Here is a 27,564-nt window from a genome sequence, read left to right on the forward strand (position 1 = left end):
AAGTCACAGGCTTGTGACTAAGGCCATAAGGCAGTCCATTCTCAAGTGCTGTGGATGCTCTGGAAGCTTCCTTGGTCCCAGGCTTTGGTTCACAGCAGCTGGAATAAAGCAGCCACAGAGGAAGCACTCATGAATGTCACTTGTAGACATTTGTTCATGAAAGAGGAGAGCTGCCCCTGCTTGGCTGTGGAGGGCCAGGGGGCCAGATAAGAACAGGTGCAGATGGGAGCTTGCACCTGAATAGTGGGCGCTGCGGAGTCAGGAGACTCAGACACATCACCAGGGTCTTACTCAGCTTCTGAGTTTTAAATGCAGAGCTAGAAGTGGGGCCAGCAGCGCCCCTGCCTCTTCACTTCCCAAAGCCAATGCTTCAGCTCCAAGCTCCAGGATTGCTCTAGGCCTTGGCAGCCATGTTGCTCCTTTTCTTTGGTCATCACAGTGTCCTGCAGGTCCCACCCTCTTGGGAGAACACTGAACTCTGGAAGATCATCCCCTAGCCATGCCAGAAAGGAAGGGTCACAACTCTCGGGGTTCCTCAGCTCCCCAGAACTGACCCAGAACTGAATGGAAGACCAGGGTCCAGATCCAACCAGGGGAGAGTTGAACGTCGACCCATGCAGGCATAAGAAGTGAGGAGGACACGGGAATCAGACACACCTGCCTGCTACTAACAGTGTGACCACCAACCAGCTGGTCACCAAGTCATCCAACTGAGGATGCTCACTTCCCAGAAGATTCCAGAAGGTGCTTCGACAGAGCAAAGCACCTGAGCCAGACACGGTGGCACAGCATTCAGTCCCAACATCAGGAGGCAGAGGTAGGCAATCTAATCTGTAAGCGGTGGCGGAGCTTTTCTTTTGTCCCAGCTGCTCAGTCCCAAATAATCACACAACAGCTTATATTAATTACAAAATGTTTGGCCTACAGTTCAGGTTTATCATTAATTAGTTCTTACAACTTAAATTAAACCACATTTTGCCAATTGACTTCCTGACTTTACGAGTATTCTAGCTAGCATCTTGCCTCCCTGGGCGGCTGTTCCCTTGATCCTGCCCTTCTTCCTCTCTGTCTCTCAAACCTGCCTTTCTTCTCTCTGTTTTCAGTTTGCCTTCCCTGCCTAGCTTTATACTGCCTTGCTATATGCAAAATCACCTTTATTATTAACCAATGAGAGGAATATATGTTCACAGCATACAGGAGAATTATCCCAAGGACTAATCTACATAGTGAGTTCCAGTGGGGGCGGGGGCGGGGGGGGGCGGGGAGAAGAGCACCTGGGAGGGTAAACTGCCGCAGCCACTATGGAAACAAGTGTGGAGGTTTCTCAAAAAGCTAAAACTACAACATGACCTGGTTATACTCCTCCTAGGTACAGACCCAAAGGACGCCAGGTCGTACCACAGAGACACTTGCTCATTCATGTTCATTGCTGCTGTGCTCATGATAGCTAAGAAGTGGATTCACCCTAGCCACCCATCAGCTGACGGATAATGAAAATATGACATATGCACAAGGAAACTGTTCGGCTCTAAGGAAAATGAAATCTTTAATTTTCAGGAAAATGAATGGAACTGGAAAGTATTATACTGAATGAGGGAACCCAGACCCAAAAAGGCAAACTCTACGAGTACTTTCTCTTTTAATTTGTATGTTTAACTTGGGGTGCTTGTAGAGGTCAAGAAGCTGGCAATGGGCTCCTGAAAGGGGTGGGGGGAAGATCTTAAGGCAGGTGAAATGTAGAACCCATGCACTATGCAGGGATAGAGAGATGAGGGAGGCAAGGCCATGGCAGGGGGCACTGACTGAGATAAGGGTGCTTGGAAAAGCAACGCAGAGGTTGGCAGGATAGGCCCACGGGTAGGAGTGCTTTCTGCTCCTCTAGAAGACCACAGTTTGGTTCCCAGCACCCATGTCGGGCAGCTCACAACCACCTGTTAACTACAGTTCTGTGGGATCCACTGGCATATGCTCAAGTAGACACATAAAACATAAACCTATATTTTGAGGGTTTTTTTATTTTTAGAAAGCCATATGGAATTGTAGCCAGGCGTGCTCACCTAAAGTGAGCCTCTGGGGTCTCTCTGGTAGGAGAGAACTAACTCCCACAAGTTACTCTCTGATCTCTATACATGCACCATGATGCATACACACACACACACACACACACACACACACACACACACACACACGTAAAAATACACATACTTTTAAAAAAAAGATCAGAGGGAGGTATCCTACATAGGTAGACAAAGCTCTTCCCAGAAGCCATACTTTATTTTTCTTTAACATTTCTTTTATCTGTGTTCAAGTGCCTGCATGTATGTCTGTATACCATATGCACATCTGGTGCCCACAGAAGTCAGAAGAGGTCATCCCATACCCTGGAGTTCGAGTTACAGATGTTTGTGAGCAGCCTGATGTGGGTGCTGGAAATTGAACTCCCATCCTCTGGAAGAGCAGTCCATGCTCTTAACCACTAAGCCATTTCTCCATGGAAACTCTGGAAGTCATGAGTTTTTAAATAAAGCCCATAAGAATGGGATACATTCTTATGAGTTTTTGGCCAGGGAGGACCCAAAAGATTCCAAAATTATACAGGCTATTGCCATTTCTCTTGGCTGACCCCCAAAACTAAATGATGTGGTGCCAAAGACACCACAGAACTTAAACAGAGAGATCAAGTTAAAACTGATCTGGACACTTTTGTCATGCTGAAAAATGCTGTGCAGGCTACGTGGGAGAAGACATCAAGTCTTCCCTAACTGTGACCCCTACAAGATACAATAGCAACAAACCAGCTAAGCCTGCTACTGAAGAAAATACTTGGCAGAAATGTTATGGGAGTAACTAACTACTTTTTTTTTCAAGAGGGGGATTTTCCGTGTAGCCCTGGTTGTCCTGGAACTTACTTTCTAGACCAGGCTGCTTTTGAACCAGGAGATCTGCCTGCCTCTACCTCCCAAGTGCTGGGATTAAAGGTGTGCACTACCACCGCCTGACTCAACTACTTTTTTTTTTTAATTTTATTTTATTTTATTTTTACTTTAAACCTACTTCCCAGGAAGAATTCAGGCCAGAAAACCAAGGCTGGGTAGGTTCTAGGCCTCTAGTAGTGTTGATCTCTTAAATAGGCTCAAAGTGTTTTCTAAGTATTTATGTTTATACCATAGATTAGTGCTACTCTCAGCCTCGACCAGTTTGTTTACAGCAGACAAGGATTAGTGGAGAGACTCATAAGTGGTCAAAGTGTTGAGGACCCAGTTCCAAATGTAGCAGCTATGTTATCCCAAGGCTCAGAACATTGAAGAAAGGAAGTAGAAAAGAATGCAAGAGCCAGAGAGTAGAGATGAGTGCTGGGAAGTGCTGGCTTCTGGGCACAGCTGTTGCCCATGAACTCCCAACAGCATCGACATCTGCACTAGATCTGTTCAAGACTGTGACTATCAACATGCCATCACAGATGGGGGAGGGGCTTCTAAGACCCACCCCTCCCTGAGGAACAACAGACAATTAGTATTCATCCAGGAAAGGGTAATCGTATTTTTCAGAGATGTAGCCACCCATAAATTATGCTTGCTCAAGTAAATAACATAGATACCCATGTAAGCAACCCTAATTATGTAGTGAGACACACATCTCCAAAACAAAAACATGTAAGTAGAAGGGGCACTTGGTAGGTGTGGGAGGGGAATAAGAGAGGATAATGGAAGAGACTTTGCCCAAAGTATTATATATGTGTGTGTGTATATGTATATATACTTGTATAATATGTATGTTATATATGTGTATACTATAAAATTGTGAGAATTTTAATAGATAGATGGATGATAGATAAGCAGATATAAGCAAAGGTGTAATGTGGCAGAGAGGAACCAACTAATAAATGGAGCCACTCTTACTGTTGCCCTCCACCCAGTCTTCAGCCCCTGGAAGGCACCTGGCCCAGGCTGGCCATCAGACAAAACAGTTGGCCCCTGGCATATTCGCAAGGGCTACAGTTCCCTCTCGCAGTTCCCTCCTAAGCACAGACACTTGTGTACACACACACCATGTGACTTCACACAAGCACTCGAGTTCACACCAGGTCCTATAGCACGCACAGTGTCCTCACCTGGTGGCAGACAGGTGACTCTTGTGCTCAGATGCTGCCCCCAAAGAAATAACCAGCACCAACCTGTCACAAAGCCCTGAGGCAGACCAAAAGCTCTTCCTACCACTTCTCTGGGGTCCATCAGTCCCCAGCATGACTGACAGGAGGTCCAGTGTGCGAAGGACATGGGGCTTCGTGTGAATCTGTAATCCCCATCCTCGCTGTCCTGCTACTTGCTCTTGGAAAGGCACTAGTTTACCTGCATATTCCATAAATACAGCAGCATTCCACTGACACCCACTTCAGGCTTCCCACAGTAAGACCCCCCCTCCTGAACTCATGTACCAACCCTCCAGGAAGGCCTATATGGAATCCTTATCTACAGTCAGAAGTGTGTCCACCCCAATAAGTGTCTGGACATGCACAGGTGTGCCAACGTGATGCCCACAGTTTCGCTTTGACCTAGCCTACCTGTCACCCCTCTCAACCTTGAAATCCTAAGTCTCCCTTTTCCCCTATCTGGGTGCAGGGAGAGTCTCCAGGCTGCTCCGACACTAATACCCACAATGCCTGGGCAGGAAGAAAAGCCAAGTTTGTCTTCAGAATTAGCATATCTGCCTCAAAGGGTCAGAAGTGAGGAATCTTAAGAACGCATCTGGGCTCTGGAAGCCTTTGGCAGTACTGTCACCTATGAGCCAGCCTGACCAGCAAGAGCCCACCACTGCCAGCAACACACGTGCACAACAAGCGCACATGAGCACAGGGGGACCTTCACTGTCCTCAAATCTGCTTTGACCTACTCCCAACACAATGAGCCACCTTGCAACCTCCACCTTCTTTGGCAATTCCTCTGTGACCAACAGTCACAAGGGACAAAGATAATCAATCAGGGTAAGATCCACCCAGAATCAGATATAGGTATGTGCTGGTCACAGTGGGCAAGCCAGTATATCCAAACCAAAGCTAGACCCATATGGGCCCCAATTATATAGTGTTAATATAAAGTCAATTGAGGGTCGGGAGACTGGACTCAGACCAAAGAGAACCCCAGGTTGTTGGAGCCACAAGACTACACAGTAAATGTGCAGCTGGCAGACCAATAGACTAAGCCACGGGAAGTGTATACACACACATCCACATGGAATAATCCGTTTTACAGAGCTGTGGGAACATTTGTATTTCGGAAAAGTCGCTGTAATATCTGTGGGAACCTTGTGAGGCCATGGTTCTTCCCTTCAAAATGGGATTCATTTCCAAAACACTTCAGCAGTGTAACTTCTCCTGCATGGCAACGGAATGACCTTTCCATTCCTGCACACCATGAGGCCTTAGAGTGGTAACATTCACTCTCTGTTCTAGCAGTCAAATTTACAGTCAATCCCACAAAATTACCTGCTAACAGACCACACAGAAATTTCTAAAGAAGACAGGCAGGAAGATAGTGTGCCCCACCCTTGCTAACAAACAAATCTGGGTGTCCCCAAAGCTGGTTATCACAAAAGAGACTGGGTGAGGGGAATAGGTGAGCTCAGGATTCAGGATTCAGATAATGGTTTGGAATGCCAGGTACTTCCCCTTGGCTGGTTCTTTCCTAGGTGGTGCCACCTGTTCCAGAGAGCTGCTTTGTCAGGTCCTACCTGCCCTTTTTGTGATTTTGATATGCATATTATCATTGTCTTTGCCTATGGAATTTTCCAACTATGTCTGTAAAAACAAAAAAACCTTATGGAAATCACCCCTTATGCTTCTTTTTCTCCTTTTCCTCGCCGCTTCTTCTTGCAAACGAATAAAGAACATGTAGCGGTAGTGCACATGAGTTGATTTATTCCGTTTGCCCTCAGATCCAATTAGCCAGTTTTCGCCTGCCGTAGAGAATCTCTCTGGATCCTGAGAGGTTTAATGGGCTTAACCCCAAAATAAACCTCAATACCAGGTGAGAGCTGTTTGAGAGAGGCAAGTGTAAGGCTTTATCAATGTGAGGCTGACTCGGGAAGCCAGTGTGCCATAAAGCAAACCAACATGGTGGTGCATGGTTGGACTCAGGGTAGAAGTGTCCTATTAACCACGGAGTAGTCCACATGGCTTTGCGGTCCCAAACCCAGGGCTATATTGTCTGACCTCAGGGAGTACTCTCCAGCTTTCATGTACATGTATGCACTTGTGCATGTGCACACACACATGGTGAGGGGGATGTCTGGTCAGCCCTGCGGATCCCTGCACAGAATCTCCTGTACTCCCGGGAGCTCAAGTACATTCAGATCATAAACATGAGCTACAAACAGCAAGTGATGGTTGAAACAAACCAGCACACTGGAGTCTCCTCAGGATAATTATTTATTATTCATAGTCATCAGCATCTTCATTAATTATTCATATGATCCTTAATTATTATCTTTAACAATAAGAGCAGTAAATAGCAGAAAAGTCCTTGAGGTGCCTAAGGCCCAGGGCCGGGTGCCTCCGGGCAGTTAGACCAGCTAATGCCCCCAGGGCAGTGGGGGGACCACAGACCCCCAGTCCATTGCCCAGCTCTTCCCCTGGCCCTCCCAGTGGGGCCCAGGGTATTGCAGGAGGAGACGCTGGTCCCAAGGGCAGGGGAGAAGCTGCTCCTGCACTGTTCTCCCCTCCAAACCAAGGTCTCCGAGAGGTCAGGCAATGCCCTGAACCCTGGGTGAGCCATGTGTCCACAATGGGCAGCATCACTAACTGCCTGGGTCTGAGCCATGTCTGTGCAGGGGCTGGGAAGTGAGGGCCCCCAGCTGGCCGGGCAGGGAGAGGCGTCGAGTGGGGCCATCTTGGGGGAGCTCTGGGGCTCCTGCAGGAAGCTCCTCAAACGCCATGAACTGGGAAACCTACAAAGAACATAGCAGGAGAAACTGTGGGGGAGGAGAAAAGGACTGGAGAAATCAAAGACAGGAGGCTGAAGTCAAAGAGGAAGGTTAGGTGCGCAGAGCAGGAACCTGAGGGGACAAGAAGGCTACAGCTGAAAGTAAAGAAGTGCACCTTTGGGACAGGAGTCAAATGAAAGAGCTGAGAACCACTGTAGAGTCACCCCTGACAAAGGACCTTGCTCTGGACCCAGGGAAGGGTCCAAGGCCTCCCCTCCCCTTCCCTAGGGAATGTGACAGGGCAGTGAGAGGAAGACAAATTCCAAATGGAATAAGAAGTTCCTCCTTTGGAATAGGAGCTGGGACAAAGAGAGGCAAGGTGCCTTCTTGCATTTTTCAAAGAACCCTGGAGCCCTAGAAACAGCAGTGGGCCAGCGGCCAGGTGTCTGAGGCCAGGGAGACTGCTAGGGCAGGCAGGGGGGCTTTGTGGGTGCTGACGTGTCTACTGGTGAGATCCCTGCGGGGGAGGCTGTGAAGGGAGACTGGCACATTTGCTGACGTGGGCCCTGGTGTCTGCAAACAGGAGCAAACAGCATATGGGAGGGGGGCAGTGCTAGGGGGTGGGGAGCAGAACCCAGGACACCTTTGGGAACCACAGGAGCCCCCCTCAAGTAGCCTCCAGAGCTGGAGCTGGCATAAGAGACCCAGCTTCGACTGTACCTCGGGAGGCTACTCAAAGGAAAGAGAATATAGAACAAGGAGGTCGTATCTCAGAGTCTTGACTTTTGCACCCTAGAAATGCTAGCAGCCTTCAAGATAGTGCTGCACAACTGCTAGAGTATGAGCCCAGACGGGAGGCAGCAAGGCTGGGGGCATATAGCCTCAGCAGGGACCAGGATGCTACCCTGAGGCACACCAGCAGCGGCATCCAGACCCAAGTCCCAGGCCTTGTTTACATCTGGCCCTTAGGCTACTCTGCTGGCAGGTCCCTAGGGCCCCAGTCCACTCGAGCATTGCTTCTGGGCACAGGGGTATGAGGAAAGCGGGGAACAGGTAGAAGGGGGTAGGGAGGTAACAAAGTGATTGTTGGGGTGGTGCTAGGGCAGAAAGGGTGAGGCTGGGGGCTGGGAGCGGGCTCCAGAGTGTACCTGAGAAAGCGAGTCCAGGGTGAGAGTGGGGATGGGACCGACAGGCAACAAAGGGGATGTGGATGTGGGGCCAGGCCCAGGGGTGGTCACAGCACTGTAGGCAGGAGGGACCAGTGTCATTTGCCTCTGTAGCAGCTGTAGGACAGTGGCCATGTCTGCACTTAACCGGGTTTCCAGCCTGGGACAAGAAGGAAGAAGAGCACTCAGGCGAGTGAAGACTGCTAGTCAACTCTGGCTCCCTGTTCACCCAGCTGAGGAAGGAGAGGCTCCAGCTGCCTGGAACAAACAGGTCTAGACAGAGCATCCCCAAAACACTACCAGAAACCCAGAGAAGACCCGAGTTCTCCCACAGTGCAGCCTACCCTGCCTGCGCCCACTTCCCTGGGCGCCCCCCTTTTACCTGTTCAGTTGCCTCTGGAGTGCATCCAGCCGGCTCTCCACGTCGCCCCGGGAACGCCGACCAGGACTAGACAAGGGGATGTTGAGGAGGCTAGGGGCTGGGGCAGGGCATCGAGGCAGCTCCTGGTACTGGCGCCCTCGACTGTCACCCCAAAAGCTGAAAATATTGGACACCCCAGAGAAGGCACCTGGAGCCGAAAAGGAGGTATGAGATCCAGGAAGAAAGACAAGGTCCAGCTCAGCTCCCACACCCACTCCTCCCCCAGCCCAGGCCCTACCTGACAGGGGGTTACAGGTGTCACTGCTTTTCTCCCCGTCCTCTGTCAAAGGCTCTCCACCTGGGGGATCTCCGGGGGGCCTGGGACTGGAGAAGGGCACCAGGCGCAGGGGGCTGGAGCTGCGACCTGGGTCCTCATCCTCACTGCTCTCTGGGCTGGAGGGGCCGCTAGATGGGCTCTCCCCCCATGGCCCTCCCGACTGTCCCCGGCAACTTGGCCCTGTCCCGACTCGGGTAGGGCCTTGCCCCAAGGCTGACACCTCCCCTGGCTGCTCTGTATCTGTGGGAAACAGAGAACAAACCTCAGCGAGAGGGGAAAACGGGGAAGGGGTGAGGGAAGCCAAGTTAGCCTGGAAAGGAGCCCAGCAATCTCCAGTTTTACCTGCCCCGCTCTCACCTGCCTGAGACCGCCCCTCCCATGCCCTGGCTCATAGCACCAGCAGGACACTGCTGCTTCCGGATTTCTGGGTCTCTGTAGCCAGCCTGCCCCTCGTGTTCCTTTGTTCGTGTGCCCCCTCCCATCTCCTCCCTCCTCAAGGCCTTCCAGGCAACACTCAGACCTAATGAAGACCAAAAGCCCAGCCTTTGTCCTAGAAGGTAGGTCTTTCCAAAGAAGATGATCGTTCAAACATGGCATGAAAAGATGGCAGCATTTGGACAACGGAAGGGAGGGACAGAGGGGGAGTGCGCTGGAGGACTGCACACAGTCTGCTGGACAAGGGGTGGAGCCTGCACAGCCTGACCCTGCCCCCACTCTCCTCTGCCCGCCCCTTGTCCACCTCACCCTTGTCTGTGCGCCTGCGGAATGACAGCTTGCGCTTGCGTTGCCTGTTAAAGCCGCTCTCTAGTTCCGCGCTGCCTGGGGAGCCTGGAATCATGTTGGTCTGCAACCAAGAACAGAGTCAGGGTCCTTTGCTGCTCCCCACCTGACTGACCAGGGCCAGCTACACCCCTTCATTAACATGGAGAAGTAGGGTTGGGTCTTTGGGATTGAAGGGAAGAATCTTTCCCCCTCTGTTCATATCCTTGAACAAGCTGAAGTTGGGACTTTCAGTGTCTGATTTGATTGTGATGCCCCTTGACAGGCCGAGAAACAGGAGGGGAGCTGCATGTTCAAAATCACGCAGTGAAGGGGCAGCCTCCTAACAAGAAGCAGCTCTCTTGAGAAGGAAGCCAGCTCAGGATGGCCCACTCACATCTCGAAGGTTGAAGGTGATCTCCAAGCTAGACCAAAAGTGGTCTGAGAACTCAGGGTACATGTCCAGCACCTCCAGCAGGTCATCACGATGGATTTTGTGCAGGTCACAGTAGGTCAGGGCCCTCACGTCCCCATTGGACTTTCCAGGACGTGCATACAGGTTCAGAGGTTCTCCGAAGATGTCATTCTTCCCTGGAGGCCATGGAGAAGACAAAGACTTCAGCCTACATCACCAGCATGGAGAGTAGCAGGCACTCTCCTTTGGGTCATTTCCACCCTGGACAGGAGCATCTCCAATCATCCAGTTCCTAGTTACAGAGTCAAGGAAACATGAGCCAGTCCATATTCCCAAGGCTCTTAACATATGGGGGTAGCGCCAGTAGCCAGAGGTGCCAGCAGAAGAGACCAGGGATTTGGAGTCTCTCAGCAACCATTCAACCAGAAGAAACCACCCAGAATGCTCCAGCTCTGCCTATAGCCATGCCTTCCTTGGGATAACCCTACTTCTCCCCTCAGATGCCCTCCTAACCAACTGCAGTGCCCTAAAAACAATGGTCTTCAAACTATAAATGACAACACAGTAATTAATCAAAACCAGTATTGTTTTACTGAAGGAAGGACAGCTTAGCTTAGCACAGCCAGCACGGCGGACCAAACTGTACACATATGTGTAGCAACACTTGATTTAGCGGGGAAGGTATACATGTTTGGGTTGAACTGTGAAATAAAAATCTAAAATGCCCTACAGTGACATGGCCAAGAGTCTGATGCTTGCAGGACCACAGAGAGAGCATGGGAGGACAAGAAATCTCCAGTGTCCAAGTGCAGGCCACACCCCCAGTGGACATAGGTGGGGAACAGGAAAGAAACAAGACTCCCTCTGGGCATGCTATGCTACATGAAACTTGAGGGAATTGTGTCCTTAGTGAAACTGATGCACAGTCTCCACCTGGGTACCTCCCACTCCCCTGCCAGATGATACTCAGCTTCAAGGAAACAGAAGGTGCCTGTCTGTGGGTAGAGACTAATGCTCCCTCAAGTTCAGGGGAGGTTAGGTAGTCTCTCAGTCCAACTGCCCCAGGTCCTGCAAGGCTCCTCTCTGTTGCCCCCCTTGAAGGCCCACCCTCAGATGAGATAAAAAGAACCCAAGAATCCTGCCAGCAATCCCACACCCCCAGTGTATTCATTGGGTTCAGGTCTCTCAGTGGGCATCCCCACCCCATACCCAAGATGGCCACCACGACATCACCCCGCAGGATCTCGATGGAGCCCCTGGAGATGAAGTAGAGGGCAGTAAGCAGATCCCCAGCGTGGACCAATGTGTCCCCTGGTGGTGCATGTGTGGTCTTGAACTTCATGGCCAGGGCCCGCAGGCAGCCTTTAGTGGCCCCTCGGAAAGGTTTGCAGTGCTGCAGCAGGGAACGGTTGAGGTGTAAGCAGATGTCAGCCTGCAGGCACTCAGGAAAGCCCTTCAGCACCTAAAAACGGAGGTGGTTCAGGATACTCTCTTGGCACTCAGCCCAAACACCAGTCCACTGCCTCACACTTCTGGCTCAGGGAAACCAGCTCCTCCCAATTCCATCCTCTGAGAGCCCTTGGAGCCCAGAACCCCTGAGTACCTAGGTTCCCAGCCTGACCAAGTTCTTATGTGGAAGTGCAGCAAGTGATTCCCCACCTCCAGCTGTAGTGGGGTATGTGAAAGACCTGGCTTCTTCCAGTAGAGGAACTCCAGGTGAAGGAGTTCCACCGATCAGCCCATGTAATTCTAAGGTTCCTCGGTACTAATTACAACCATCTGAGGCATGCTGGATGCATCACGAGGGTGCCCTCGCACCCATTGGTGCCTCACCGCATTCATATCGATGCCGTTGGTGTAGGACCAGGCGTGCTGGAAGTACTCCTCGAGGCGCTGGCGTAGTGGGTTAGGAATCTGATGGAAGCGGATAAACTCCCGCACCCGGAGCATCTGTGTGTGGTAGCGGGCCGTGCCCGAGTACAGCCGCTGGATGATGGCGGACACGTTGCCGAAGATGCTGGCATACATGAGGGCTGAGGGCGTGGGTGAGTGGGGCCGTCAGCATCCGCAGGGACCCCGCCCGCCCACGGGGACCCTCTGCTCAGGCCCCGCACCAGGTCAACGACACTCGCGGTCCGGTCACGTCTCAGTCTGAGAGTGGACATACACATGCTCAAACACACGCCAACCTTCAGCATTTCCTGCCTTGGTATCCCAGCCTCCAGACTATATTGTGAGCCCAGGAGTCTAGGAGGGGAAGAGGAGGGGGCGGGGCGGGGCGGGGAGCTCTGCTGGCCACTTTGCTCCATCCTAGGACTTTCACTATCATTTCTACCCAGTCATGGCTCCGCCCCTCACCCGCCTCCAGGACGCACTCACAGCCAATGAGCATGACGCAGATGGAGAAGATCTTCTCTGAATTGGTGTTGGGGGAGACATTGCCGAAGCCTACGCTGGTGAGGCTGCTGAATGTGAAGTAGAGTGCTGTAACATACTTGTCCTTGATGGAAGGGCCGCCCAGGCCGCTGCTGTTGTAGGGCTTGCCGATCTGGTCGCCTAAGTTGTGCAGCCAGCCAATGCGTGAGTCCATGTGAGGCTGTTCCATGTTGCCAATGGCGTACCAGATGCAGGCCAACCAGTGCGCAATGAGCGCGAAGGTGCACATGAGCAGGAAGAGCACCGCTGCTCCGTACTCCGAGTAGCGGTCCAGCTTCCGAGCCACACGCACCAGCCGCAGCAGCCTCGCAGTTTTCAGCAGCCCGATCAGCTAGAGAAGGGGGCATGTTCAATGTGAGGGCACATGAGTAAGGCGCACTGTAGTAGAGGGTACAGAGGTGACACCATAAAAGGCTTCTTCCTGGAAGCTCACTGATAATGAAAGCCACCTGGTATAAAGTGCCTCCCACACTGCTCCCAGCACACGTGTTGTTATTCTATGTGCCAGCTTCAAGACAAATGGTAAGGATCTCCATGATGAGAATGAGGAAACGGGCTCCCAAAGGGTCAACAGTCACCTTAAGGTGCTAGGCCTGAGTTCTAACTAGCTTTTGAGGATTCTTTTGTGTCTATATCCCCCACTTCAGTAGACAAGTTAGAAAAAAAGAGCCCCTTCCAGGGGCTCTTTATGACCCTGTGGGTGAACAAGTATGATTTGTTAGGAACCCTCCTTTCCTGTGCAGTATCCCCCCTCCCCATTATCCTTCACGTTACCCCCTCCTGGCTCTTTTCTCCATGCTTCCTCCTGCTAAGCCCACCTCCTCAGAGCCAGAGCCAAAGATGAGCAGGTCAAAGGGGATGGCAGCCACCATGTCAATGAGGAACCAGCCCTTGAAGTAGTGGACGGCGATGCGACCAGGATGGCTGACCACCTCTTCATTGGCGTTGACATAGGTGGTGCGGAAATTGATGAGGATGTCCACAATGAACATGATGTCCACAATGAGGTCCACCACAGCCAGAGGCTGGCAGGCATAGCCACAGTCATGAGTTTGGGACCCATCTTCAGTCTCCTTCAGCAGGAAGGCAGCCGAGTAGGGTGTGAAGACGGCCGTGTAGATGACCAGCAGCAGAATGAGCCAGTCCCACACAGCCTTGAAGGGGCTGTAGTGCAGGATGGTCCAACGGTGAATTCTTGGGGCCTGCAGCTTATACTCAGGCAGCACATCAGCTCCCAAGGACAGGACCTAGGCAGTGAGGGAAGGGGTGGATGATGAGGGAGGGTCATGGAACTTCAAAGCAGAAGCTGGTGTCATCCTTACTGTGGCCAAGTAGAGCACATTTCCATCAGAATGCTCATCCTTCAGCCAAATAGCCATAGCAACTGACTACCCTCAGATGGAGGCACTACACTTCCCAAAATGCCACCCAGCAGGGGGACATCCTGGCTGGCTGCACACAACTCTGACAACCCCCAAAATACTTGAACTTAGGTCATAATGCAGGAAGTCCTAACACTGTTCCCAATCAGCAAAGCAGGCCAGATCCTCAGACCATGCAACCTGCACCTACAGTCTTGCCCATAGCCCCAAAACTAACACACACACACTCCCCTGTCTCAGTCCAGAATATGTTCCAAGGACTGCAGTTCCCAGCTGGGCAGTGAGCCCAGGAGCCAGAGTCCCAACACATAAAATAGTCACTGCAGCTCCCTCACAGCTCACTTCATACTTGTCCAAGGACGCCAGCCACCATTCTCAGGCCCCTTGGCCTCCCTCAGGGGAGGAACCTTTTCCCTGCTGCTACTTTTTCTCTCTCAGGTCCCTCTCCACCCCGGCCCAGAGAAGTCTCCCACACTCTTACAAAGGGACCCAGGGGACAGAGTCCAACCCTGAGAACCTGGCACCTCAAGTATACAGAGAGATGTATACCCAGGACGGCTCAGAAGTGCACATTTGGCCTGTGTAGAACCCCATTTTCACACAAGGGAAAGCACATGCTCCCCAAAAGTCAGACAGGGGAGTCTCACCCATAGGGACAAGGGGCAGCAAGCACATCCACCACTCTTGCTCCCAAACCAGGGAGAACTAGCTTTCCCAGGCGTCAGAAGCCTCCATACCCACCCATTCCTTAGAATCCTTTGGTAATCATCAAACTTAGCCGGAATCCCCACCCAATCCCTCTAGGCTTGGACTCCGCCAACCGTGCAACCAGAACCTAGTCTTCCCCACCCCCAGAGTTTTAGCCCTGTCCCAGAAGCACTACATCCCACAGCCCGGGACCTCTAAGCTCAATGAAGTCCTGAAGACTCTCTTTCAAGCTCAGGAGGGAATCCCCTAAGCCCATCTGCATAGGTGGGCTGTTTAGAGAACATCTCAGGGAAAGGAGCCAGTAAGAAAGATGGGTCTTGGGGAGGAGTCTGGCCACCCTGGGATGGAGCGAGACATCAGAGAAACAAGATGGGGTGGGAATGACCACCAGGACCCTGGTCAGAGACAGACCCTAGGTCTGCCCTGCTTCAGCCTGAAGGTTTATTCATTAAAATAGAGGGTTAATGCACATGAGGTTAGTGATCGTTCATGTATCAAAAAAGAACAGGCTAGGACCCCACAGAAAAGGAACAAAAGGAGATAGCTATCACTCCACAGGACCCTCTCTGTGCCTGGGGAGCTATGCTGGATCACACACACCAGTAACCCTGTCCCCCAGGTCTGCCCACAGCCCCAGTGCACATTTGCATTCCTATATACAGAAAGTCTGGGGTACAAGGCCCAAACCTGCTAACTCAATCTACCCAGACCTATCTCTAAAACCACTGGTTTACCACATGGCCTCAGGCCAGGGCTATAATCCCTGTGATCTGCTGTCCTATGGAAGACTGACTCAACCTTGGATCTTCACCTTGGGAAGAAAAACTCTCACCTGTGCCTGTTCCCCAAGGGGAGGAGCCCAGGAGCCCAGACAGAGGGAGTCAGGGATAGCGGTGATAGTGGCAGGGGTGGGATTCTCAAAATCACCCAGCGCTACCTTCAGGTTCTAAAGCAGGAGAACCAGTAGGGCAGAAAGGGCTCCTAGGAGGGAGTCACCAGCTGAGGGGACAACAGCCCAGGATGCCCTAAAGAGGTGAGCCATGCCTCAGTGCAGTAGTCTCTCCTTATTGCCCATCAAAGCAGCCTCTGACCCCTACTCTCCTAAGGCCCCACCTCCAGAACCTTGCGGAGTAAGCCAAGCCTCCAGAGCTTATCATGGAGTCCCAGAGTTGGGGAGCCCCAGCACCTGTGTCAGGTCTAGCCCAGGTCTGATGGTTCCTTGTCTCCCTCCAACTCCCACCATCCTCTTTAGATACCTATCTGCTTCCTGGTAGCTCTCTATTCCGTTTATATTATGAACTAGAAGACTGTGGGCCACAGAAGTCATATGAAAGGGGTTGCCAAAGCAAGGGAAACCCTGGGAACCTAGCCAGCGGCCAAGGAGGAAAGTAATGAGGAGCTCAGGGGTGGACCACACAGAAGAACATAGGGATCCCAATCTGTCCTGCTTCTCAGAAGCCCTCTCCCCAACTGCAGCCAGATCCCGCTGGGCCACACCCCCACCGGCCTCAGTGTCCCAGCCCAAGAAAAGGATAGGGTGCTGAGGGGATCACCTACCTCCTGGGCCACCAGGCTGGAGATGCGCACTGCCCGCCTTACCCGGCCTTTCTGGGCCCTGGGCTGCAGAGCCCCTGTCCTGCTCTCTTTCCCTGCTGGGACCGCCATGGAAGACTTGGTTCCCCCCAGCTTGACAACCCTAGGGCCCTAGGGCCCGGCTAGTGCCTCACTTGTGCCCCAGCAGCAGTCCCAGTCCAGGCTGCCGGCCCAAGGCTGGCCGATGGGCAGCCAGGACCGCCTCTGGCATGAAGCCAGAATGGCTGGGCTAGGCCCTGGGGCTGGGGTCTCCTGAGCAGTGAGTATGGACAGCTGCCTGCTTGGCTCCTGCTGCACATGGCCCCTTGGTGTGGGCCCCCCACTACCAGGGTGCTGTGCTGTGCCCGCCTGCCGCCAGCCCAGCAGCCGCGCGGTAAGCGCCTCTGCTGGCCGGCCCCTCCTCCTCCCAGGTTCCCACCCCCACTCCGCCACCCTGCCCCCCTTACCTCCCGCCCAGCCTGTGCCCGCCCTCTGCCCCGTGCCCGGCCAGCGGCCCCCTCCCTCGCAGCCCGCTCTAGGCTCCTGCTGCAGCCGCTCCCGCAGCCCTAGCCCCTCCCCCTCCACCCGGCAGCCTGGCCTGTCACCGCAGATTAATGGTCTCCCCAACACCCCCGCCCCGCCAGTCCAGTGCCGAGCCAGCCAGAGTCAGGCAGAGACACCCAGAGATGGAGAGACGCCAGGTGACTGGCAGGGGCACCACACGCAGTCACACAGACCAACAGGCAAAGACCCACACACCGTAGGCTCTCACACTTTGAGTCCAGGAACAGGGCAGATGCCAGGCACCCAGGTGGGAAGAGGGAGGTAGGAACCAAAGTGTCAGACAAAGGCTATGGGGTGAGGGGTATGTTCTGGAGGCAAGGCAAAGGGGCTGGAGACCTGGCATGAACTCAGAGAGCCAGAGGCAAGGGAATACGGCCAGAAGGCTGGTCAAGGGAGTCCAGAGCTGGGCAGTTCCCTCATAGAGCAGCTGCTCCAGGCAAGCACAGCATAGAACAGCAGTCCCCTCCTCTCCTGAGATTCTCACTACTAAGACCTCGCCACTGCCAAGATGAAAAGGAGCTATGACTGAGTAGGCAGTGGAGGTGCTGTGACCCACCTCACCGTAGGGAGGGACAAGAAGACCAGAGGAGCCCTAAGGCACAGAAATCAAAAAGCCCATGTTCTTCTCTGGGCAAGGATACAGGAACACAATCCCTTAGCAGCTCTATACCCGTCACCAGCTCTCCCCACCAATCACCAGAAAGAAACCCTACTCTCCCACACTAGTGGGGACATGGCAGGCACCCCTAAGCCACCTGGTATACCACCTGGACCTACAAGAATCAAGGCCTTCCTGACCTTGACTTGCTCAGTCCTTTCTAACTGAGGCTTTCTCCTGTTGCCCGGTAATCCCCTCAGACACATCCTTCCCATCCCTCTGACTGCCTTCTCTCACCCACCATCTACTGCTCATCCACACCTGCCCTCCTAAAGCCTCCTCCCTTCCTCCCTCCCTCTTCACCAGCCCCTTTCTCTAAAAGCCTTCTCATCTCAAACTCTTCCTTCTTATACCCCAGTTCAGGCATTTTCCCCACCCACCCCCAGAACAGCTTCCCTTACTGACTAGACCTTCAACCCCCACTTTGACTACAACTTTGGCCTTCACCAATTCCAACCCCTCCAAGATGAGCAGACAACCATGTACCCAGACACCTACCTGGGTGACCTTCTCGGTGACATTGTGGGTCCGCTCTTTTATCTTGGGAGCTATAATTTCCCGGTCACTGGTGGGTGAAGCCAGGAAAGGATCGCCTTTGAGGTCCACGAAGTTGAGGGTGATTTGAGGGATCTTGCTAATGGTGCGATAGCGCACGAGGTCCGAGTCTGAGGTGGAGTTAAGCAGGCCACTGCGCAGGGGGTGCATAGCCCCTGGGATAGAAAGAGAAAGCCTGGTCAGATGGGTAGGCCAGCTGATAGGAGCCAGGTCACTGACACAAAGCTACAATGAGACCAAACTCTACCTGGCAAGGCCAAGAGGGAGAGACAATAAGCAACGGGGTAGCACAGGAGACCCATGAAAACAAGCAAGGGCTTGCCCCCTCTGAGTTTTAAGGAAGCATGCCACCATGAGGGGAAGGCAGGAGAAAGGAGTAGAAAGGATCAGATAGTGTCAGGAGCCTCTAAATCTCTCTTGTCTCTTTCTAACTCCATGGGCATCCCTGTTCCGGGATGTCCTGGGACAGCCAGCCCCTTGGGCCGGCAAGGGCTCTGTGAGTAGAAGAATGCAATGAGATGAATGGATACTTAATAGAGTAAAAGGCCACTTAATGAGATTAAATAAGTACTTAATGGGATTTCCATCTCCCAGACTCCCAGGCACCCAAGAGGTAGAAGAGAAAGAGGAAATGGTGGGCCTGGGACAGGGCAGGCTTGGCAGACAGGCAGGAAGTGAGGAGCTGGAGTAGGTCCCCCTGGGCTGCACCCTCACCGGTGCTAGCATGACGGGGCGGAGGGGGCAGGGCCCCAGCCCGCATTGCCTCGATGTCATCGGCGGAGGATGCCCTGCGCACACTAGCACAGCTCTCTCGGGAGCGTGTCCGGGTCAGGCTGCAGCTGGAACCTGAGGCATCAGGGTTGAGGCTTTGAGCTCTTGGTGATGGGTGAGGGCCTCGGACACTGGCCGCTGGTGAAGCAGACCCTGGGCCCACCAGAGCACGCCTCTCTTCTGCGGGCCCAAGCCCTGCCACATGGTTGTCCATGGCAGACACCTCATCCAGGGCCAGGGACTCACTGCTGGGCGCTGCAGGTGTGAGGTCCACATCCACCACCACTGCCCCAGGAGCTCCAGCACTGCCCATGCCTCCTGTCCGCACAGATGAGTCCCTGGCAGTCAGCGCCAACAAGGCAGGCAGCTTCAGGCGGAAGGTCTTAGCTCGACCTGTGGGGAAAGAGAGGCCTATGGAGTGAGGGTTGACCAAAAAGAACTGGAGACCCTGACAGTGAAAGGCTCTCACTCCAGTCCATGCACAGTGCTTGATTCCCAAACCCAGACAGTTTGATCTAAAGCTTGTCATCAACTGCCCTTTCCCACCACACTTTAGGCAGACTCCTTGAACTCTTCACGATTCCACGACTGTACTGGTTGGGACACATTCGGAGATTGGTCTACGCCTTGTGTGGGTCACTGAAGGTCACACAGTGAGCAGGGAGTGATGCCGAAAGCTCTCTCCTACACCCTGCTGGCATCCATAGAACTAGGATCACTAAAACCCAAGAGGTGAGCTTTGCTGTTTTAATTAAACTCCCAAAAAAAAAATGCCACCTGGGGAAAGCAGAGGATCTGAGCCTTGGGGTCAACCAGGGGAAATGTTTACAGCCAAGGCCAGCATGACTTCCCATCCTCTCCTCCATTAATCCCCACTGTTGGGACTTGGCCAGACCACAGAAGAGCTGAGTCCCTGAGACAGAGCTTTCTAATGAGCCGGTGGCTAGTGCTGCTTAAGCAAGCACCTATTAGTCCTCCAGGGTGCGGGGTGAGTAACCAAAAGGCAAGGCTAGAAAACATGTGTTCTGCCTAAAGGACCTGTGACTTTGGGCCCTGCGGCTGCACAGGTGTTTGTCCATCCTGGTCCAGGTGGGACCAACCAGGTCTTCCTTGTTCCTTGCATCCTCACACACACACATACTAACTACTTCCCTTCCCACACAACCAGGGTCATGAGCAACATTCAATCCTGAGCTGGCTCAGGAGTTTGGCTGCACTTACCAGAGGCCAGCCAGCCGGTGGGGGCCCCCCTGTGATTGGTGTCACGAGCTGGGGACCCTACCATGTCCTTTTCCATCACTACTTCAAAGTTGAGGATGAACATGATGACAGCCCCATCTTCATTCTTCACAGGCACCACATCCACCAGACACAGGAAGCAGCTCCCTGCAAAGGAGGGAGGGCAGGGACCATGGTGACACTAGATCTTCCTCACCACATAGGTAGGATACAAAGTGACCAGGAAGGACCACTGAACCCAAAAGGACTTGTCCACTTCTACCACACCTCCACTGCCCACACCTGCAATCCCTGGCCCAGCCTGATCCTGCACCTGGCTGTGCCAGACTGCCAAGCCAGTCTGCATTTCTCCCTTCACTCTGTCTGTTCAACTCACTCACTGCTCATCTCATTTCTCTGCCCCTTTCCTTGTTTTCCCCTTCTCTCTCCGGCTTGTGGTCCTTTCTTCCTCTGTGTTTTCATCTAGATCCCCATCTTTTCAATGTGTCTTTGTTTTTCTCTCCTTCAAGGACCAGGAGCCCATGTTTTAGTCCAGAGTCTCTGGACTCCAGTTCTAGCTCTGTTGCTAAAAGATATATATATATATATATATATATATATATATATATATATATATATAAAACCTGTCCAACATCCCTGTGCCTCATTTTCCTCTCATATAGAATGGAATGGTAGTCACTCTCAAGCTTGTATGAGCAAGCCCTAGCATGTGAACACTATGGTTACTGTATCTGCCTTGCCTCTGTTCTCTTTAGATTGGTTCCCAGACATTGTATAGCTCCACAAGATAATTATGCAACTTGCAAAAACTTTGTAACATTTTGGGACTGCCACAGTTTCCAAGCATGAGGTGTTCCACACCATGGAAGTACTGGACTGAGACATGGCAGAAACTAAAAACCCTGAGTCCTCACCGGAGTCTGAGAAACACTGATATGAGATCTTTTTTCACCTTCTTCTTGTCTCTTCCTTTCCTTCCCTCAGAGTCCATGGAGCAGGCCAAACAAGCACACCAGTTCCCTTGGGCTCTCAGAGGAACACCATGCCCTGCATAGTGATTCCTGACCTGAGTTAGACTCAGAGTGAGTGCCCCTTCCAGGGTCAAGCTAAGAGTCCCACCTGCAGGAAGTCCTTCTTGATGAATCAGAAGGGCACAATGACATCCTGACCCTCTCACAGGGTCCCAGACAGGTCATCAACTCCTGTCCATCATCATCCAGGCTCCCCTCTGCTCATCTGGCTTCTCTGCCTCCCCACGGTCACATCCCTTCTGAAGGACCCAACACCTAGAATAACTAAAGTCCCCTGGAAGCCAGAGATGGACCACGGTGTCAGTGGGACAGCGGTACAGTGACATGGAAAAGTCAGGAAGGAGGAGGCTGGTAAAGAAGTGAAGAGTCACATGGTCTCTGACTCCCTTACTTCTGTGTCCTGGAACCTCCCTAGGCTGGTCTCTCTGCCCTCAGTCCCTTCCCTTACTCTGACCGCTGGCCCAGGTATGCAGGAGGGGTGGCGACTGACATCAAAGGAAGACTGAAACCTAGAACTCACTGATGCCTGTCAGTCAGGCCTGAGGAGTGAGTGCCAACAGTGCAGAAGAGCAGAAGCTGTGGCCAAGTCAGCCAGCTGCGAGGGGCCTGGCTCTTGGAGACACGGGCCAACCACAGTGCAGACATGCTGGGTAGGTGAGTGAGGCCACAGCAGACAAGTGATTCTAGCATGTGGGTTCTCCGTGAAATGAGAGCCTCCAAACCCACTCAGACAAATCGGTACAGAGGTGAAGGCAAGACCCAGGAAAGCCTGTCAGGAGCTCTCTGCCCAACCCAAGACCCTACACTCACCATAGCCAGGGCACTCTTACCCCTACCCAAGGGCCCTGAGCTCAGGAACTCTGCCTGGGCGTCCCTTTAGCAGCTGCTCTTGTCCCCTGACCTCCGGCCTCTGACACACAGCTGTAGTGTTGAAGCTGGGGGGGGGGTGGCCTGGGCCCAGCTGGAGGCCGTCTGGCACCCAGACAGACAGCCTGGAGTTTATGTCCTAATATGGTGATGGCCGGCAGCGGCCTGAGCAGGAACTGGCCTCCTCAGGCAGGAGACCAAGATACCATGGCCTGGGAGACCCCAGCACCTACCCCAAAAAGCCCCAGAGATCTAGGCCCCAAGCTACTATGCTCACCAGGACATGTATCAAAGAGTCTAAAACCAAGATGACTCTGGCTCTTTCAGATGACTTAGGGGCTCAGTCCCTAAAGGGAACAGAAATGCTGACCTGGAGTCTTTAGCACTTTATCCCCACGTTAGCCCAGACTATCCTGCAAGAGAAAACGCATAGCCCAGGACCCCGCTTCTCAGATGGCTACCTCGGCCCTTGGCATCTCAGATGGTGATTCCAGTCCCTGCATCTCAAAATAATTGTCTTTAATTCTCCCAAGGAGAAACCTCAAGATATGCCCCTCTCACAGGACAAGCCTGACACTCCTCCTAAATTGACATGCAAGGAATTTTTCTTTTCAAATATCACATCAAAAGCCTGGTTGTTCCAAAAATGTCACACACACACACACACACACACACACACACACACACACACACACACACCGCCAGCCCTATCTTATCACTGAGGGAAACAGAGATTGGGGTACTGAACATGGAAACAAGAAGAGCTGAAGACCAAGCACACCATGAGATCTTGAGGTGCCATCTCACTTGCCAAGTTGGCCAAGTCTTATGTGACCTAACATGTCTTCAAACCCAGCTCTTTGGCCAGGCCTGCCCATAGGACCCTACCTTGTAGCTGACTAGAAGTATGGAGGGGGTTCTTGAGGGTAAGAGAAGGAAAGCCAGGCTGGGTGCCCACTGATGGCTGAAGCTAGATACTAGCACAGAACAGATAGATAGGCTGTGGTCACCTTAGGCAATCAGGTTCCCAGCTAAGAAGAAAGGTTGTGAACAAGTGACTGAGCTGTCCCCAGGGATCCTGGAACACTGCCTATCTAAGCAGCCTCAGGACCCCAGACTTACTCTGTTCCTCCCTCCCACCCTACTTGGGATCCCATCAGTGATCCAGCCCATCCAAGGAAGAGGCAGCTTCAAGGCAGGCCCCTGGGGCCAGAGCTGGGCAAGACTGCAGTTCCACCCAGCACCACTCTGTGGCAGGCACTGCCCACATTCAAGAGGCAGACAGCCCTGGGAGCACTCCAGAAAGGATGGGACTGGGAGATGCGGGAAGGGGAGAAGCATTCTCTTTCTCAAAGAGGAGGTGGCACAATCTGTGTGCCAGTCACCTTACAGAATGCTTGTCTGCCATACAAGGTTGATCACACCTACTCCACAGATCCAAAGTCTGGATGAAATGACATAGTATATGACAGGCTTGGAGCCTGGCCTAAGGAGAGCTCTGCATACTCAGAAGAAAGACGAACCTTAGCAATTGGCCCCTGGGATAGTCTGATTTAAGTAACTGATACTAAAACATACCCTTATCCCCCCCCAGCTCCAGACAGGCTTTAGAGCCCCCATTTTTGGGTGGCAAAGCCTCTCTGCCCAATCCAGGCCTGTCATTGACCCCTCAGGATAGAAATAAGGACAGGGTTGTCAGGTATGCTAGAAACCATATACCTATAGGAACTGGTAGAGCCTTTGGTCTTGATGACCCAGGCCAGCTAGTCTCCCAGCAGCCGTCAGAGATCGTGTTGCTCACTGTAGGTCACCAAGAGAAGAGGCAACGGAAAGGAGCCTGGTGCAGCAGGTTTAGCTCATTCCGACAGTAGAAAATGTCCCATTCAGACTACAAACCCTGGCTTGCTTGCATCCAGTACCAGGTCCCACAAAGGGGCCCACTTTGGAGTGACATTACCCTGCCTGGTATCCTCACTCACCTAGGTCAGGCATCCATCCAATACACCAAAGCCTAATTTCCCAGTTATGGGTACCACTGGCCCAAGCCTGCCCTTAGCAGAAGCTATGGCAGGTTGGGGAAAGGAGGCCTGCAGATGACCTGCGCAGCCTTGGGCAAGTTGGTAAGGTCAGAATCTCACCTGGCACACCTGTACGGCAGCAGGCTTCATGGCTTCCCCATCGCCCCATGGTCTTACTGTGCATGCCAGCACAAGTGAAGCACTTAGGACAAGACCAAGAAGATGTCCCTGGTGCTTACCCTGACTGAGTCAAGTGTTCAACAGGACCCTAATTTGGCATCTGAACAAGATAGAGCAAGATAAAACATACAAAGCAGTAATGAGCCCTGGGAAACTGAGGCAGTTGGTCCCAACAATCAGGAGACCTGAACTCTTGCTGTCCATCACATTTGCTGCGTGCTGGAGACAGACCCACCTCTCTGAGCTTAGGCTCTCTATGGGTGCTACAGGGACAAGTGATTCCTCCTCTGGGGGCCAGATGAGGTGACAGATGGCCTTACAGAAGCATCTGGAGCTGTAATGAGGCAGAGTAGCAGGTCCCTGCAGGGAAGGTGACCTCTAGCACCCTCATCCTGGTCACCTCCCTTGCCCCACTCCAAGCAGGAGGAGCTGTGCCAAAATGAGCCCAAAGTCACACCGAGGGCAGGGAGGCTGAGGCTGCAGTTGGCCCTGTCCGCCCCCCAGGCAGAGGCTGTCTCCGGAGGAGCAGCCCAGGGCTGTGCAGTGTCAGGTTATATTTAGCCTGGTGGCGGCGACAGGAAGATGCAGCGGAGCCGCTTCTGGCCAAGGGCCACCGTGTCGCTAACACCACTCTCATGGACAGCCGGGGGCTAGGGATGGCCAGGGATACTGCAGGCTTAAGGGACAGGATGGGGGAGTCTGCGAGGCTAGCCAGTCAATGAGTTTGTGTCCTTGTGTCATAGCGTGTGTGTGTGTGTGTGTGTGTGTGTGTGTGTGTGTGTGTGTGTATGTCAAAGAAAGAGACCAATCCTGGGCTCCTGAATTCAGGAACTGGGGTACTCCCTGACATGCAGGTTTGGGGAGCCACAAGCCAGACTCCAAATCTCAGGAAACATTGCCTCCATCAGCCTTGCAACCAGAACCTGCCAACAATCTCTGAGCAGGGCCAAGGTCTCTGCTGGCATCTTATTTCCTGCTGAACCCACAGCCTAGAGCTTAAGCCATCTCCTCAGACTACAACTACTCAAAAGACAACCTTCACCCAGGAAAGCTATGCTAGCCGCACTCCAGGGTCCTGGGGCCAAGCCACCTCTTGGCTTATGAGTGAGGGTCATACCCTCTGCCTTAAGAAGGTAACACAAGTCCCTGAGAGAGAAGTCAGTGGGTAAAGGTGCCTGCCACCAAGTCTGACATCCTGAGTTTGAGCCCTGGGGCCCAACATGATAGAAGAGAACCAACTTCCTCTGACCTACTCAAACATACCAACACACACCCACACCCACACAATGTGTGAGCAAGTAACGCTTTTATAAAATGACGGTAAGGGGGCTGGAGAGATGGCTCAGAGGTTAAGAGCACCACTGCCCTCTCTTCCAAAGGTCCTGAGTTCAATTCCCGGCAACCACATGGTGGCTCACAATCATCTGCAATGGGGTCTGGTGCCCTCTTCTGGCCTGCAGGCATACACACAGACATAATATTGTATACAAAATAAATATTTAAAATAAATAAATAAATAATAAAATAAAATGATGGTGAGATGACAGCACACTGACCTGGGGAAAGCTGCCTCCACCACTGCACCACAGACCCAGCAGACCGCTCCTGCTGCTGACCCTCTCACTTCCTCCCGTCCGCATCCCTCCCAGACCCCTCTGCAGCGGGTTTACTGAATCAGCTCACATGGATGCTTCTCTCTGGGAAGGATATGTCCACACTCTGGCTTGTGGGGTGAGCACCCACAACCCTAGAGACCTGCACCGCAGAGACAGCCTTCACAACAAGTGCTGAGTGCACAGCTTTGGGGGTCTCCTAATGACCTGCAGTTTGGGCCAGTGTGGACACAGTGTCCCTACCTCCCACCTCCCTACATCCAAGGGCACTGACCAGTCTTTCAGTGCAGAATTACCACCCCATCCTGAGTGTGAACAGACAGAGACACCAAGAGAATTCAGGTGCTTCCCCCAAAGCAACACTACATTTGGTCATGTTACTATCAAATAAGATGGTGCTTAGAACCTAAGTGAACCATGCCAGCTGTGCAATGTCTGAGCCTTGCCCCTTTCTGCCCTCTACACTATGACCCTGACCCCTGTATTTGCAGCTATCATAGGGCATCGAGGGCACAGATCTGTCACTGTTCATGAGGGGCAATCCTGGGGTCGGTCTCTGCCCTCTTCTGGTGATCTGTAAACTCCTGCAATTGTCTTCCATCTTGGCTCCCCAAACACAGGTGAGGGCCCGGAGAGCCACTGGTATCCGAGCGGGCACAGCTGTTTGATCATTAAGTTAAGGGGACAATTTCTCCTGACTTGCTCTCTCATAGGACACTGTGAAACACCCAGAGCAAATACACTTGTCAGTAAAGGTCCCCTGAAAAGTCAGGTGGCACATTCAGGAATGAAAGCCTATGACCATGACCCAAACAAATGTGAAAACTGGCATTAATTGCAGGATACAAAATCATCTCCCCAGAGAACCAACAGTCAACAGATGAACACCAAGCACTAAGAAAAGAGCTCCACCAGCTAGACAGGCCACAGAACAGCACAGCCTCACATAAGCAGAAAGTAGAACCAGAAAACAAGACGGCACTGGTGTAGAAGTCCACACCTGTAACCCCGGCACTCAGAGTTGGCCTTGGCCTCACAGTGGGTTTGAAACTTCAGAAAACAGGGAGGAGCTAGCAAAAGGGCTCATGAGTAAAAGCACTTGCTGTGCAAACATGAGTTGAGTTTGATCCCCAGAATCAACAGTGGAAAGAGAGAGCCAACTCCCAAAGCTATCTTCTGGCCTCTACACAAGCACTATGTCATGCATAAATCACAATCACACATGTAAATTAAACAACTTTTTAAAGGTCTTTTTCTTTCTTCCTTATCTTCATATGTATACATGTGTGCATATCTGTGTACATGGATGCACACAGGCCATGATCTGCATGTGGAAGGCAGAAGACAACCTTGAGTATTGTTTCACCACCACACACACCAGGCTAGCTGGCTCACGAGTGTCCCAAGGTTCTTCTGTCTCCACTTTCCGTTTTATGGGGTTACAGTCACATGCTACTGTGGCCAGCTTTCACTCCAGTGGGTACTGGAGATTCAAACTCAGGTCCTCACACTTTTCCAGCAAGAACTTTATCCACTGAGCCATCTCTCCAGCCACACGATCCCTTTTTCAATAACTGATGATGGAGCAGCTAAGGGTGGTCAAGGATGCACAGGTGAGGAAACAAAACTCTAGAGCCATAAAGTATATGGAAATGAGGTGGCCCAGAGAGAGATGGTCCAGGATCTTACTGAAACTTACAAAGCTGTTAATTCTTCTAACTAACCTACAAGACTAACCTAACTCTGATTGAGGATCTAGTGAAGCCAGCATGTGGGGCACACTTGTTATCTGAACATGCGGAAGGCAGAAGCAGAATAGTGAGTTCCAAGCTAGCCTAGGATGTCAAGAGAGACATTGACTCAAAATAATAATGACAACAAACAAATGAACGTTAAAAAAAAAAGAAGGAAAAAAAAAAACCAGGTATGGCTTGCTATTATCCAAACCCATGGGAGGCTAAGGCAGTGGGATTGCTACAGTTCAAGACAAGCCTGGATTACTTCATACATAGTG

The 27,564-nt window shown here is 52.3% G+C and overlaps 1 protein-coding gene across 3 annotated transcripts in view; it reads right to left on the reverse strand.

The window, feature by feature from the left end:
• Positions 1-6,406: 6,406 nt before the first annotated feature.
• Kcnh2 (potassium voltage-gated channel subfamily H member 2) overlaps positions 6,407-27,564 on the reverse strand; it is a 31,958-nt gene continuing 10,800 nt past the window's right edge. For 2 of the 3 annotated variants that reach the window (XM_048440269.3, XM_085691153.2), the window contains 13 exons: positions 19,824-19,988; positions 18,546-18,995; positions 17,775-17,986; positions 13,211-13,639; positions 12,336-12,723; positions 11,790-11,989; positions 11,166-11,418; positions 9,939-10,132; positions 9,527-9,626; positions 8,744-9,022; positions 8,467-8,653; positions 8,067-8,244; positions 6,407-6,942 (listed from right to left, as the gene is read on the reverse strand). In XM_048440269.3, coding sequence (XP_048296226.3) covers positions 6,793-6,942; positions 8,067-8,244; positions 8,467-8,653; positions 8,744-9,022; positions 9,527-9,626; positions 9,939-10,132; positions 11,166-11,418; positions 11,790-11,989; positions 12,336-12,723; positions 13,211-13,639; positions 17,775-17,986; positions 18,546-18,995; positions 19,824-19,988 — 3,185 coding nt within the window. In that variant the 3' untranslated portion in view covers positions 6,407-6,792. Of the gene's footprint in view, positions 6,943-8,066; positions 8,245-8,466; positions 8,654-8,743; positions 9,023-9,526; positions 9,627-9,938; positions 10,133-11,165; positions 11,419-11,789; positions 11,990-12,335; positions 12,724-13,210; positions 13,640-16,039; positions 16,440-17,774; positions 17,987-18,545; positions 18,996-19,823; positions 19,989-27,564 lie in introns of those variants that run through there. The other variant, XM_048440271.3, reaches the window with a different exon arrangement.

This window comes from Myodes glareolus, chromosome 6 (genome assembly GCF_982192425.1).
Source record: "Myodes glareolus chromosome 6, mMyoGla1.1, whole genome shotgun sequence".
Taxonomy (NCBI): domain Eukaryota; kingdom Metazoa; phylum Chordata; class Mammalia; order Rodentia; family Cricetidae; genus Myodes; species Myodes glareolus.